Source organism: Fopius arisanus, unplaced genomic scaffold (assembly GCF_000806365.1).
Source record: "Fopius arisanus strain USDA-PBARC FA_bdor unplaced genomic scaffold, ASM80636v1 scaffold00033, whole genome shotgun sequence".
Taxonomy (NCBI): domain Eukaryota; kingdom Metazoa; phylum Arthropoda; class Insecta; order Hymenoptera; family Braconidae; genus Fopius; species Fopius arisanus.
Genome location: NW_011887772.1, coordinates 452,842 through 469,084, shown reverse-complemented (window position 1 = coordinate 469,084; position 16,243 = coordinate 452,842). Strand labels below are relative to the sequence as shown.

Genomic DNA, 16,243 nt, shown 5'->3' with positions numbered 1-16,243 from the left:
AAGCCACTGGCAACTCAAAAACATTCATCACGTTCTACTGGCCACTATTTTGCACCTCAGATCTGCCTATTACACCGATATCTTTCATGCATTGCATGTCATCATTTGTACCGAAATGATCGTGTTTCATACCCGCATTGTCACAGGCTGGATGGAATCAAGAATCATAAATGAAAAAAAAAAAAGAATAAATCTCTGTCAGGAGGAAAATCCGATATCGTTGTTATTCTTCTTCTATTTCTCGCATGTGAATCATTTTTGATATTTGAAACATCTCGTATTCATTTAGAAAATGGAGGAACAATGGATTTGTTAAATGAAATATTTACATCAGATCGGTTAATTTTCACGACATCATCGAATATTCCCGGGTAAATCTGCCCGTTTCCACAATTCTCATCAAACTTTACATGGGAATGACAAAGTGCCTCGAATTCACGTCTAATACGAGATACAGTACACAACAAGTCAACATTACTGAGTCGACAATCATGATAAACAGAAGGCCTCAGCAAGTCTACCTCTCCACCAAACATATTACACCGTTGATCACTGAAACAAGTACCCGGAAATTCCAAATGCGTGACTAATATCCGAGTTATATCCGCAATTGCATTAAAGTTTGTTGAATCACAGGGTGTAGTAGTTACATTACTCCAGTATCCCAATCATGACGAAGCTACACCCCCAAATGATATAACTTATCAAGTGAAGAATGGTTGTAACAGAAATCATTATCCGTGTGCATCATGTGATATTCCGTCTGCCTCTCGATATCGGGAGGAAGCTTTCTTGATATTTCACCCTCGAATTCGTGCCACACGCGAGGCATCACAACGCAATAGAGAGGAATCAGAAGATAGAGAAAAGAAAAAAAAACGAATGAGATGAAAAATCGCAAGAAAATCTCCGTATGGCCATTTCCTCCATGAGTGGGCGAAAAAATCCTGGCAAAGTGATGAATGCCAGTTTTTCGCGTCATTGATCAGCTGCAGGGGATCACTAACTCCTGGGGGATGATCAAATATAAATAGATACTGATGACGATGATAAATAAATTTACTTACAGTTGTTGTAATCTTCGGCAGTGGTATCGAGCGTCAGCATGCGATGACTCGATCCCCCGTCCAAGATATCGATATTTCGCGCTCGTCGTCCTGCAACAGAATAAAAACAACCGAAATTAGTCAAAAGGGCATGACAACCTCTTCTCCGTGGCTGAATGAATTAATGCATTCCACAAACGTTGAAGAGGAAAAAAAATTGTCGCGTAGACAGAAAATTATTCTGCCCGCTGCACAGAGAGCAATTAGATTTGCCGAGCGCTGGAGAATACCTGAGGGGGTGGGTTAAGGCCCGGATAGAAGACTCGATTACAAAAAAGCCCTCGAGTGATTCCCAGGGCGATGGCCCTCCTGCATTTTACCAGTGCCGGAGGTTAAAAAACGGGATTTTTCGCGAGCCACATCTCGACACGGCGGATGGAGGCGTGACCAGAAGATAAAAGTAGTTTCACTCGTGAATTCTTGGTGGCTGTGTAGTCTGCATCTTTAAAGATCACTCAGTGCCTGGATTTTTTTCGTATTCTCTCGCGATATCACGACTGGAATTTAACCCCCGGCCTTCAATTCCGTGGACAGTCCATCAAACTTGAGATTTGACATTGAAGTATGATTACTGATTGGAAAGCTGATTGAAAATTCAGTGGAAGTGAGCCACAATCGTAAAACCTTTTGGTCGTTCGAAAGGGCACAAAAAGATCGTAAATTTTCACAGTAGTACAATACAATTGAATTCAAATAGCTCTTTTCGCATTACGCAGGGGAAAAAATCGCCATTGTCATTATTTTTTTTTTGATTTTTCATGACCGGGGTAAAAAAAAATTGTAATCGGAATATTTTTTCCAAATTTCCAAGAAAATTCTGAAAACAAAAAAACAAATATTTTTTGGAAAAAAAAACATGGAAAACAAAACAATTGTATTTTTGGGAAATGTTTTGAAATTTTTTAAAATAATTTTCTCACTCAAATTTTTGAAAACTTTGTCAAAACCTTTCCCAAAAATAAAATTATTTTGTTTTCCAATTTTTTTTTGTTTCATAAAAAAATTATCTGAAAAGTTTTCCAGAAATTTATTGAAAATTTGGAAAAATTATATTTCGATTACAATTTATTTTCACCCGGGGTGTTGTCGCGGAAAAATGGCGACAATCGATTGACTTGGGGGAGTCATACCCCTGACAACTGTCATCCGATCATAAAGCACGCGTGACTCGTATCAATTCATCTTTCCCCGGTGTGTCCTGCCATCGGTTTACACGGCAAAGTGTATACAAGAAATGAGCGATTATAAAGAGAGAAACCCACGTCTCCTTCCCGAGTCTCCCATGACGGTTGAGAAAGTTGGCTGTGATATCTGCAAACCATTAATCAAAAAAAAAAAAATAAAGCTAAAAATAACCGAACGATTTCACCGGAGAAGAAAAGCTGTCATCGCTTGTCATGTCGTTTGTCCCCTGACCATTTCCCCTGCTACCCAGCGAACACCAATAAAACCTCCGTAAATTCCCGAGGAAATTATTTCATAAATTCTGATTAACTAAGATATATCCAGTATTTATGTAGCCTGCCTCTCTCAACACGTACGCCATTCCGAGGGTTGGAAATTAACTCAAGTGCTGGAAGGACTCCTGTGTACACATGGAGCATGTAATACATGAAGACAAAATGCTTTTACTTTATCTATTTTTACTTCCCCCTTAAGCCCACCCCTATCCAGAAGTACACGACAAACTGCACACACATTTCTATTTCATTCTCTCAGTGTCGTGATGTTGAAAGTTTCAGGAACGTTTCAAAAGTATTGGAAATGGGCCTGGGTTATAGAAAAAGAGTAGTGAAAGGTGAGGGAGAAAATCCACAACTTTGAAGTGACCCGTAACATTGAAGAGACTCGTCTCGTTTTCCATTTATTCTCGTTCGATACAGCACTATCCGGTGTCCACATACCGGTAAAAGAAATGGATGAGAAAAGGGTGGAGAAAGGTCGATTACCCGGATGTTGTGGATAAAACTAGAGGTCAAATGCGTGGGTCAAATGAGCAGGTCAAAGCGATTTGTTCAATTAACCCACTCGATCTGATTCGTTATTTTCACGCGACGGTGGGCCGTAAAAAATAATTTATAAAGAGAACAACATAAAGAAGATTGCCGGGTGGAATATGGACGAGGTTAGGATCGAGTTTAATTAATAACTTCACGCCTAGGTAACTCAGGAATAAGAAAAAAACAAAGCCCAAGAGGATGAGGAAAGACTGCGCGCGTAGTCCCGTGGGGTCAAGGAAATGAAGGAAACTTATAAGGGCATAAATTCAATTTCACATTCAGCCGAGTTAATTTACCCAGTCTTTATGCGCGTAGACTGTAGGGGTAGGTGGTGTGCAAGACAACGGTGTATGGTTTAGAGGTATCAGGGGGTGTTGGCCCGAAGGGAGTGAGATAACGGGACGAAATATTCATTTCCAAATTGGTACGACTCCCAAGTGGCGTGGGAAAACTGTCCGCCGATTCAGAAAGCCCTGTGCCCCTTTTATTGTACGCCATTTCACTCATACCCATCCACTACCAAAAACTCCTGGGTAAAATCACAACGATTAACCAAGAATTAAAAGTACTTTTTCCATTCTTTCTCGGTGTACGTTTATCCCCTCCCACCCGAATTACCGTGAAATGCACTTTTCGGGGAAATTACTTCAACAGCCGAGATTAAATTAATAATCCACGATAGCCCGAGACGCAGTTTTGGGTGGGAATTATGAAATTAAGGTACGTCCAGCTAGCCAACGACAATATAAGTGATGAAATTAATCACCAGGGAGCTGAACCGACTGTTCCGTGGTGTTGGAAAATTGACAATTAGCGGTGAAATTACCACAGGCATCCCCCAGCGCTACACTAATAATGAAAAATAACGTACTCCGTGCCTTTCTCATTCGCTGTATAACATTTTTGAATTATTCCCTTTCTTCTTTCTTTTTTTCCCCACTCCATACCATTTTTCCACTTTATCCCCGTCTTTTTACTCCTCTTCTGCTCGTCATCCTCGTCGACTTCACGACCGCTCCACCATACACAGCCTGTACTTCTCCCGGGGACTAAATAAAATACGGTGGAAGCGTATAACAGTACCCCGGCCACAAGTAGGGGGAGCATACAGTGAAATAAGTTTTCCAACTTGGCTGGCATAGCTGTGAAACTCTCGCTATCCAAGAGGAATCGCGGGGCTATATTCTTTAAAACCTTTTGTGCAAGAGTCCGTGGGGGTGGGTGGTGAGAGGGGGAGAGGGCTAACCTGTAAACTTTATTTCGTCTCCTTTGGGAAAGGGGAGAAGAGGGGGGAGGACGCGAATTGAGGCCCCCGCAAACAATGAGGATTTTCTGAAATTATTCCTCAGTGGGGAAAAATTTTTACGATTCTGTACTGATGTGACTTTACCCAATTTCTATCTCTCCGGGGCCGATCTGCCCTGGAAGCCATCCATTTACAACTTCCTCCGGTTTTTTTTTATTCAGACCATATACTCATACAACTCCAACCGGCCTCGGTTGTATTTGTACCAGCGTCCACTTCTGGCAACCGTTTCTCTCAAATGAAAACTTAACACGAATGTACGGTGGTTGGTACGCTAAGTTTTTAAATTAAAGCCCGCCTGGTCTCTTCCGGCCTCGACTCTCTCTCCATTTTTCTATCTCTCTCTCTCTCTTCCAAAATGGAGTTTTAAATTCGCCAGGGCTCTCTGTGTGTGGCTCGGGGGCAAATGCGCGGACCGAAAAGAATATAAGACCTGTGTAAAGTATAATACGGAAGGATGAAAAGGAGAGAATCGTTGCCGGTGTGGAATAATAATAATAGAACAGATGACAGGGTGGGTGGATTTCGCGGGAGGGAAAAGGTCCCTCGGAACTGGTCACGAGGGGCTTGAATAATCTAGTGGGAAAGGGGATTTATTTTTGGTTTGCGATCGAAAAGAATGTTGACTTACGCTGAAAGAACTTGCCACTGGATTTTTTCGCGCACGATTTTTCAGACAATTCTTTATTTCAGAATGAAACAACTAAATCCGGACTAAATCCGTCCACCTCGGTTGAAGATGGCGCCACAGGTTCAGAGAAGCGCGCGCATCGGCTGGATTAATTGGTCATCATGAGGCATGTCTTTTCCACTGTAAACGATTATTTTACGAGCTTGATCATATCTGCGTCAAATAATGCTGACATCACGAATTTGGAGGAATTCTCTCCCCGAAAATTCTTCCAAAAATCCCCAGAGAGAATGAGTCACTCCTAGACTTCCTCCCTCAATCCCCAAAAATAAAGTATAATCCTCAGCATTTCTGGGTTGGAATCCGTGGGGCGATTCAATTGCGGCCAAGTCCCACACGGCCATCCGCAATATTCGTAGTGTTCAATCGTACTCCTGGGGATTTCGATGTATGCGACTGGGCTTTGTACGATATTCCCCATTCCCTCTCCCCGTTTCAATGACATTTACATTTATATTGACACGGTGAATGTGATCTTGAACAAACGGCTCAGCTCGCGCGTTTAACCACTGCCCCACTCGCCTTCGACGATACTATTGTGTATTCAGAATAATCTGCATGGTTGCTAAAAATTTTTTCCCCGAAGGAACAATTGCCCGAAGGCACTAGCATCCAAATAAAAATAATCAAACAGAAGGAAAACATTGTATTGAATAACACTGGGTTCTTTCACCCCCCATCGAGTTTTCAATTGATCTGAAAGTCTCGTGCACCAACAGTAACTGGAGAATCTTCTCTGCCAATATGGAATTCTCTCCATGAGCATTTCCATTTATGAATGAAATGGAATCGAGTAATTTAGCATTGAAATGAATTGGCCGTTGATATTCACCAGGTGGAAGGGATTTTTTTCTGGGTAGTCTCAATTTTTTATAAGCCCTCCTGACTTAACTGATGAGACTCGCAGCTTTTTCCAGCGATGGCATCACCAAAAGTCCCTCCTCGTTACCCCTGAGTGTCCCCCTCATAACGACTCGTCAGAAGACGATTTCCAGGTACATAACCAAATTCACCTCACGTACTCACACGGCTCCTTGCTCGTTCCCCTCGTCACAGCGATACCCAGCAATTTATCCAGAATGACGTCCCCATTAAGACAGGATTCGAAGTCGATCCTCCTCGAGTTTTCGAACATGATAGCTCTTTTCTTCTCTACCTCACTCCATCTTCCTCTGCACCTCTTCAAATTCACCCTGTTAGCCCAAACCAGAGTATCTCACTCCTTTTCCCCCTGCCATCCCTTCAGAAGAGCCTCAAAATCCTCTTCCTCCGATTCCATCGAAGTGGACGCAGTGCGCCGACCGGACCTGAACTAACGACTTCTCAACTTCTTAAACGCTTCTTCATTGAAAACGTCACGGACGATTACCCGTCACTTCCTTCATCGCCATTTCTCTTGGAGCAATTTTCCCCTTCTATGGTAATTCCACCATCGAAAAATGGAATTGAGTTTGAGACGTTTCTAGTTGGTCAAGTGTCTGAACAAATGGAGGTGGAGCTTGGGCCGTTGGGTATTGAAGTTTTCAACTTTGCCTTGACTCTTTCAACAAAACAATCTGGTTTTGATAAGTTGGGTGTGACATGGCCGCAGGCTTCGGCGGTGATTTTAGTTTCGAGTTTGAATTGAGGTGGCAAATTCTCAGGGGACTCATCGCACGCACAGGATTTATTTTATTTTATCATTTTTCACTATTAATCTGGGTTATTTAAAATTTCTAGTGATCTTCCCTTAAACAATCACATTTTACAATGTTATTTCCTATCCGGAAATCAGAGCAAGCCAAAGCCCCTGGAATCTGGAAATCCGAGTGAAAAGCGAGCAAGAGAGAGATTGTATCCCCCTAATTCGAACTTATAAATTTTGCAGAAATTTCCCGTAAATCCCGCAGCTGTTTCAGCAGGAAATTCACCCGCATTCTCATTCCCTCTATTCTAAAGTATATGAGCTCAAGAGATTTGCCACCATAGCCCAGAGCCAAACACAGATATTGAGAATGTCTGAATAACCAGAAATACAAGAGCATCATTGACCCATAGATATTTTTATTCCCGCTGTAATCAGTAATCATAAATTATTATCGATTGATTTATTCCAGATATGACATACCAGATGGATCTGTTGGGTCTGAACACCCGAGGATAAATAACCGTATCTGCTGACTCCAATTCTCATCGTAACCATCACCTAGAAACCTTTTATCCAAAACGAACATCTTCATGAGGACGAGCACGTGGCAGTTGTGCAAAGTAAAGGTAACCGAAGAAAACCCAACGAGAATGGTACGATGGGGAGAGAAGGTGGTGGGTAGAAGTAGCTGTGCGAAATCGTTCACCCGGAAAACGCGACACCGCCGGAAGATTGCACTATCGTGCACCCACTTGTTCCCACCCATCCCCCAAACCTAGCACGTACTACCACCAATGTCTGCCCCAACGCACATATACAAATGTGTTTCACTCCTTTACACCCCCAACCCACCACCAATGCCAACCTCTTTTTTCTTCTCTCTCTCCCTCTCATCCCTCCATATCGATTCGCCTTCCACCCTTCGCCTTTTTATTCTCAGCTAACTCTTGTCTGTCCTACCTGCCACTATCAATTTTGCGGCTACTGGCTTCTCCCACTCCCTCGAAGACCATCGAAATCCGGATTTGCTGGCGAATTACTCGTACCTACCATGAGCAAGTAATTCACTGTGAAAAAAAGCACCCCGAATTGATCAACTTTTGCCCTAATTTTATCTCCACCAGTGATCCAGTGAGTCACGTATCAGGCCTGCACGTATCCCCTCCCTCCGAAAGAACAAAATACCACAAAATAAAAACCTGAGTCATCCGAGATACCTTCCGAAACAAATTGGCAAATGCCAAGTTACTGGAAAATACCCTGGGGCAGTTTCTAGTTTGTGAAACTTGCCCAGTCCTCCGCAACCCACAGTTTCGTGGAATGAATCCGTGATTCAGTATCTCCATCTCCACGGACACTCAATATCCCCGTCACAGAGTGAAATCGGTCTATATCCACCTGGAAATTCGCATTCCCATTTACAGTATCGATCTCTCTCTTGAGTGGAGTGTTGTAGAAAGTGTAGAGTCAAGTGAAGGGATGCATAACTCCGGTGTTTTGTGAGTATGTTTGCTCGCTGTACACGACCCAACAAATCCCGAGAGAGTGGAGAAAATTTCATAGTGAAATAGCAGGAAGTGTCTCATCTCTATCTAAATATCCTGAGAGTATGAAGAGCATCAGGAAGATGGTCTGTATTCGAGACTCGAGCAACTAAGTTGTTACGAGAGAAGAGGCTAGAAACCTCACCATTTCTGCTTTCCCACCACCCACCCACCCACAACCTACCATTCCAGTAGTCCCTGGTCTTGAACATCTCCATGCACAATACACAGACACCAAAGGATTCGCTAACCCTCTAAGTAAGTTTCTGGATCACCAGCGCGATCTCACAAGCGCAGAAAGTGGTTGACTCTCACTTCTCCCCAAAACCCCTCTATCCTCCACTCTCAGTTAGGTGGTAACTCTCCACAAATCAATGGTGTCTGAAGTTTAACCCTTATACAGAAAGGACAGAGATATACCGAACGCGTTACGCGGTAGCGTGTAATTAACCCCTAACCCCTTGAAACCCGACGGTTTTCGAATGGTACCCGTAGGTAGCCCCTGCACCATCTCTATATCTGTGTGCATATAAACCCCGGCTGCTGCTCGGGATAGGAAAGGAAATACCCGTTAACCACGAAATCGTGACAAATCGCCTTACCCCTATTTCTACTGAGAACTCCATGTTCGCTGCGGTCCGTATCTATCCTGCAGATTAACCCTCACAATATTCTACGCTTCATTATTTTTCTCGGTCACTGCCGCCACCATATCGCAACTTCCCCCTCCACGTATCCCATCAATTTGTAAACAATCAGAGTAGATCATCTGGGATTTGTCCAGCAGCGTTCCTAGCTAATGCTATTTGATCGGTTGCTTCAACATGTTCAGTACCTGATTACCAACCAGATCTCTCATCATCCTTCATCAATATCAATTCGACGATGAGTTTCTGATCCTCAATCACCACCTGATTCTGCCTTTACAAACAAAAAAACAAACGAGATTGATCTCGGGTACAAAGCCACGAGCCCCGAATTAGCCGATGCAAAAATACACAAATACTCCAGTTCAGGCGGACATGTTTTTCCAGGATCTCGTGACGCAGTGGCTCTGGGACAGATTCACGTGTACCAGAAAGAAGTCCAACAATAGCCGAGAAAAAGAGATGAGGTTAAATGAAGAGGGTTGCCTTAAACCGGAACTTTATCACACTAGCTATGGCCACGGAGCTGTGGTCAAGCGGTCTAGTTTCTCCGTTGAACGTCCAAACCTTCACCGAAGTGGTGGAAGCGAGAGGGTGAATGTTACCCCAGTGGTGCAAAATATTCGAGCAATTTGGTGACACTGCCAAGCGTCCACCAGGTCTCCTTTTTATCCGGGTGTTAGCCGGCTTAGTTTTATCGTGGCCGCATTATCCCCCTACGTCCTACCCACACCTTCTGTTTTTACCTACCTCCCCCGTATCCACCCCCTGTCCTCTGACCCTCACCCTCCGAATACTTGGGCTCTTACCTATTCTGGATTAATGCCAGTTGCACGTTCCCCCACTTTCCGAGAATCCCTTCCGTCCTAACCCATCTTCACCTCTGGTGAAAACCTACCCAACCCTAGAATTACTAGATTTCGGGGCCAATGGGCAATGAGCACCACTACCATTACCACCTTAACCATATACTTGCAACCCTCGGACCAACTCGCTGAAAGCCCCTTTTACGATTTCAGTTGCTGAATCTTTGGCGCGTTACGGATGCAAAGCTTGCCTTTTGTACCTATATCTTTTAACAGCTTTCTCCAAAGAACTCGGATGAATGCAAAACTATTTCGTTTGATCCATTCATTTATGACGAATCCCTGATTCCGGGGCTGGAATTGGGCCCCTGTTTGGGACTAGTCTAATAAGCGATCAACAAGCGATCGTTGAAGAACGACTCGAGGAGATGCTGGCGTCGTACAAAGAACCCAAGTCTTGGGTCTTGGAAGGTCTGGAGATCAGGGGTTCCTCGTCACTGGGGAAATATATGGGGTGATTAATTTCGGTCAGAATTAGCAGACTTCTGCACTTATCTTCCTTCCTGCAATATCGCGGTCTTGTCTTAATTGGTCGAGGGGCTTCCTTTCGCAGAAAAGTTCATGCGGTTGATGTAGCTTCGTGTCGCACTGTTGCACACACCGAGTTTTGCACCCGTGACCCAGTCACTGGTGCTCGTAAAGATAAAGAACTATAGCTATGCGTCATCGTAGCCGTTGCAGATATATCCGGAATACAAATCTCGGAAAAGGGTGGCTTCTCGTAAAAATAAAATTCTCAAGACTACTTGTACCGGATTATGGAGATGTACGGGTTTAAAATTGTTTTTGGTGATTTTACGGTGTAAATTCACCGCTCCTGAATTTGTTGCTCTGTTTTTCATTGATAATTTCACGATTCTGAATGAAGTCGTTATAATTGGATGGAATTTTACTGTTATCCACTCGCCGAGTAAATTAATCCAATTAATTTTTCGAGTTCACCGTCAATACGAAATATGAATGCCCGGGGAACATTGAACGAAAGTTGGACGACATCAGAATGTTTTCAACGAGAAGAGCAAATGCGACTATTAAAGCACACGAAAAGCTAAAAGTTTGTGGGTATTATGACCTTTCAGGAATATCCGCTGCGATACATTTGTGTAGAAACAGAGAACAGAGCTGCTCTCTTTTTTTCAGAAACGAACTCATGCCTAGAATATCAGATCAGATTCTGAATTTACCCCTGAAATTGCTCAATCCTCACACCCCCCAATTTAACACCCCCATAATCATAATGCACCCGGCAATAAACACACCAAATGACAATTACCCACAAACCATTGCTCATAAATTCCGGGAGAAAAAAAAAATATATAATTATCCATAATAACAATAATAATTGCAGAGTTTACTGGCGCATTGCGTTGGCTCTACCACAGCCGAGCCAAATGGTTTTTGCTGAATTAAAATTCCACGTTTTCGAGGCGAAAACCAAGCGACACGTGAAAGGGTGGGAATATTCGCTGGTCGCGCCGTCTGGCCTGGTTTAGACCTTTGGTAAACGTGTTGGGTTTGGTTAACGCTAGTAATACAATGTCCAGTAATGAAAGTGCGCCTAAAGGCTGAATATTCGGGTGGGAGCAATGAAAATTCAAAATTCATCCACAAACAATTACCAATTTTATAGTTTATTAATAACTTGTAATTGGATTTTTTGGGGGATTGGCGATAGGTGCGCCGGTATCGATCGAACAATCAGAAAAGACATACTGACGGGTTCATCAATTCGATTCATGATGAATTATTTTAAGAGCCGATACATGCTTATTCTATTACTCGACTAGACATTCTCTGCATTATCCATTCATCTTGAGTAAGTCCTTTTTAGGATATTGGGATCGATTGCAGTCAGGGAGTCGAGAGTAATTATTGCTAGAGTAATTATTTTTAACTGACGATTAGAAAAAAATCTGCCATTTTGGAAAACGCGTCGTTGGCCGGCGCAGGAATTAAATCTGAACTAGAAGTTTTTCTCAAATGGTTTCTCAGGATTAGAACGAAAAGATGGAAAAAAAAATGGAAAAATATTTTCTTGTTACGAATTCTGATTGCATCGGGTATCAATGAATATTTGAATTTCAGGCGCGGTATTTAATACGGAGTGCGTCACGCAACACCAAATGCCATCCCGAAATAGACAACCAATACATCCACGTAATATTGCAAGCAACATGACGGTACAGTTACACATGAGTGTCCCTGCTGTATGCTAAATATGTTTATTCATGCTGTTATTTATTAGTACGTACAATTAGCATTAATTAGCACAATCTGGCACAGCGAACACGGTATGAGCAAGGGTTGATGGTACGATGGGGTAGTGCCAGGAGGTGGGAGGATGCGAGGAGGTTATGTTTCAGCGGTGAGAGGGAGTTCACGTCCTTTCGCGGTTTTCACTCCAAGTGGAGTGGGTCGAGTTTGGTCAGGCCGCGACGACATGACATTCTGCATAATCCAACCGGTTTTTATTATTTTTTTTTCCCAGGGAGAGAAAATTAAAAATTAAACAGGAGGAAGTACAACTGGGAGCTTGACGTCGCCCGAAACAATCGACTAAATTCAACAAATCCGGGAGTTTGGCGCAGATATAGACGAAATTCCTTCAACAATGACATCGATCCAATGCCGTACCGAATACCAAATTACCGAAACGCTATTTCCTTTCCCAGAGGTCTATTGAGCATTAGCATAAACTCGATATGGTGGTATTATGGAGCTCCTTGCCCCCTTTTGGATGGCCTCCGGCTTGAATAGCTTCACCTGCTCCTATCCTCATCATAACAACTGTTATCCTCAGGGTTATAACTCTTTCAGTCAATTGGATTGAAATTCGGTGTGATAATAATGGGGTATGCTTCTGGAGATTCAGGGGTGTACCCTGGACTTTAAGTGATGAAGGAAGAGGTGGAGACAATGGAGGACCGTCAAAGGAATCTCAGTTTCATTAACCGAGACTGGGAAGCTAGGCGGACTAATTATTCTGGGATTTCAGAAATCACTCGATCATTATAACCTAGTCCCTGAAGAGGTATTGTGGGAATAACCTATGGTACTGATGTCGTGGTGAAGGACTTGCGCCGGTGGTAATGGGAGTAAATCCAAGTAAATGAATCTGTTTGATCCCAGGGGAGAGCAGGAATACTGAAACAGCGGGATTGCAGTTTTGGGCGGTCTTTAAGCTGCCACAGAGTCCCTCCAAAAATTACATCAAGTTCAACTGAGCAGATGGCGATTACACCCTGATTGGAAAACACCTGCCCCCTGGTAATCATGAAAATTATTTTCTGCTGATCTGGTAATGTTAATAATTTTAATTTTTAAGTTAGTAATTTATGACTTTATTTTATAACTAGTCTCTCGAAATCTGGACCTGGTCCTGAAATCCCAGTCACGAGAGAAACTCCAATGGCTTCACCAAGATTTACACGACCGTCTGACGTATTATATCGAAAGTTTGTAACATATACTCGACGTGAATTCACATTGGTCGGAGTGATAGTGGCGGTAGCTACATTTATAGCTGACGTAATCTTTCGTAACAAATCGCCAAGAGAGTGGTCAATGGGTTATTTCAGTGTTGGCCATCTCCAGCGATGCCCCAAGAGTTTTATTAGACTTGCTGTTTTTGTCAAGTAGAAAATAAAGAGTAGTGGCTCAAACCCCTCGGGTTTCTCCAACGTTTCTTTATTTTCGTGTTACTCTAGATTCATCGTGATATTTTATCCACCGGGATACACCGAGGCAGAGAAAAAAAAAAAGAGAGAAAACAGAGAAATAAGACGGTAGAGTTACCACTTGGGTCCATAAGCGTCCGAAAACCACCCCCAAACCCCCGGGTATAGCTATTTACCGGTTTTCCTTCTGCAGCTATCCGTACATTTTATTCCCTTAATCCCCAGCGCCATGAATTAGCTCCTCCACCGAACGCAAAGTTCAATACTTCTGGGTTCAATTGTGCTGGTGGATGGTCTGTCGTGAGCCGTTTGTCCACGTTTGTATACGTCAGAGACCGAGGAATCGAGTCGGAAAGCCTTGCCCACAGTCAGCCATTTGCATAATCAGATGGACGCTTGTACCTTTGACAATGACAGAGAGCGAATTCGTCAGGTTTTTTACACTATTTTTTTTTTTCTTCCGTTTCAGATTGTTGCTTTGGACTTTCCAGATAATCCGAAGGCACATACTTTGTTACTCCCCCCTGGGTCGAGGAATAAAACTGAATCCAGTGCGATTATATCATCAGCAGTGTCGATTAAGACTATTGGCTGAGGAAATGTATCGACTTGGATAAACAAAAGAAATTCAATTTACCGGTGTCTAATAGCACCGGTAAATATCACGTCGTCTTTACTGGTATTATTTGCTATTATTTGCTGCGGATATTTTCAGCCTTTATTTGCGCTCAATATTTCTCGTTTGCGGAGTAAACTACTTGTGAACTATTAATGGTAAGTACGTACGGGAGTCGAAAGTGAATGGGGAATAATTTTGGTTAAAGTGTTTAAGGTGTTGGGTACCTGAAATTAATATCTCATTGGAATAGAAAAATTGGTTGCGATGAGACAGCGATCATCCAGTAGTTTATTGGAGCGATGATTAAAGAGGACAACCTCCAACGAGTCGATCACTCCACTGACACATTCCCTTCACAATATCAACCCCTCGATGAAGATGATTGTCATTTACCTCTAACCACTCCCTGCTCACTCAATGGTCCCTCCCAATTTTTGGTCATATTACGTCGCTGAATAACCCGATTCATCCGTTGATCAGCTAATCGTATTAATGAATGGATACGCTGGAATTATTAATCTTGTATGACAGTTGGAATAATTCAAAATCGATAGTCCGAGTTCATTTAACCTGCCTCACACATCCAATGGCTAAACAAATCCCCACCAACACGTACCAATCGAAACAACTCGCATTTCAATACAACAGACTCCGTTTGTAAATCGAGATCTTTTCTGTCTCCCTGAATTCCAAACTCACTGAGAATACCAGGTCCATCCGAATGATTTAAACAAAAGGGTTTGTTTGGAAGAGAAAAAACTCTATTGATTCCTCTGTTTCAAATTCTAAAGCCCGCTTCGACGAAACTATAAATAATGGATCGAGATATCAATGAATAATCGAATACAGTTGTGGACCGGATGGGGATGGAGGGACAAGCCCGGGATCATCCGCCAGGATCACAAGTTTCTTCTGGAAGATCGATTGGGTGATAATCGGCAGAAGCTTTCAGGTATTACTCGGATTGTAAACTGGACAATTTTCAAGTGCCGAATCAGTCGGAAGGAGTTACAGCAGAATTCATTAGAAACCATCAATGACTAATTACTGGAGTCTTCTCGGATTCGATCGAGAATTCAATTTATTCTAACATCCATCCAACGGATATTCTTAATTATCTGATTATGTCACTGATATTTTCTTTATTCACAATCCCGCTGATACCGAAATTCGTCTCTTACCGAATACTTTGACCAGAAACTCTTAACAAGCTCGCTGTATTTTTCATATTTTTAGACCCATAAAACAGACAATTCAAGACTCGTTTTCGACCGTCATTACTCATCCAATCGATGGAAAAAAAATGATTTCGTATGGAGGCAATCCTTAGCATTCATAAAAAACGACAAGTATGTAACAAGCATTGGCCGCTGTTTTCACTGGTTGGAATGACAAAAAATGATGGATAAATCGTGATAATTTCCAGGAATCACAGTAACACTGATTATACACTAACCTTCGACGAAGAATAGGACGAGCGTAACGACGTGAAGTACCACAACAATATAGTGAATCGGCGACATCCATCTAAGAACTTGTAACACCACGAACGAACAACGACACTTCCCTCCGGAATCTCGATGCGGACTGGCGTACAACGGAGGGTAGCATTCAGGGGGTAGATTCTCATGCCCACGCGCCTTTATTCCAAATTTCTCCCACTCAGTGGCCCGTATCTCACAGTAGTACCAGCCGTGGTGCACTGACAAGAGTCGGTTCGCATGCGCCATGTGAGACAACTATTCAGTACATCTCACGTGTCCTTTCCGCCATCACCAGCGTCATAGTCACCGCCTTCCCACGTACCTGATACGTACTGAAGATGAGTGAATCCAGCGATAACGACGACGAGTTCTTATCACTCGTGTTATAACATCTGCGGGAGGAACAGCCGGAAGTTATCGTGCGATGAACATCACCAGAACAACAAGTCAGCTTTCATCAATTGGCATTCGTGATTTTGTTTGAGAATCAGTAGTCAGAATGAAAATAGAAATAATTCCAACATATTCGGGGAATTGGTTGAGGTATAAAACCAGAAAAGAGAGCGTAGAAAGGGGTCGTCGTCATGTTGAGTCGTTGAATTCGATAATCGATGGGGGAAAGAAGCAGGCATAGAAATAGCGTGGAGGCTTTGCTGCAGATGCGCATCGTGAATAA

The 16,243-nt window shown here is 42.8% G+C and overlaps 1 protein-coding gene across 2 annotated transcripts in view; it reads right to left on the bottom strand.

Moving 5' to 3' along the window:
- LOC105265918 (Dpr-interacting protein kappa) overlaps positions 1-15,641 on the bottom strand; it is a 32,615-nt gene extending 16,974 nt beyond the window's left edge. For both annotated transcript variants that reach the window (XM_011303736.1, XM_011303737.1), the window contains exons 1-2: positions 15,540-15,641; positions 1,068-1,157 (exon numbers count right to left, since the gene is read on the bottom strand). In XM_011303736.1, the coding sequence (XP_011302038.1) occupies positions 1,068-1,157; positions 15,540-15,606 (157 nt within the window). In that variant the 5' untranslated portion in view covers positions 15,607-15,641. The remainder of the gene's footprint in view (positions 1-1,067; positions 1,158-15,539) is intronic.
- Positions 15,642-16,243: the final 602 nt, after the last annotated feature.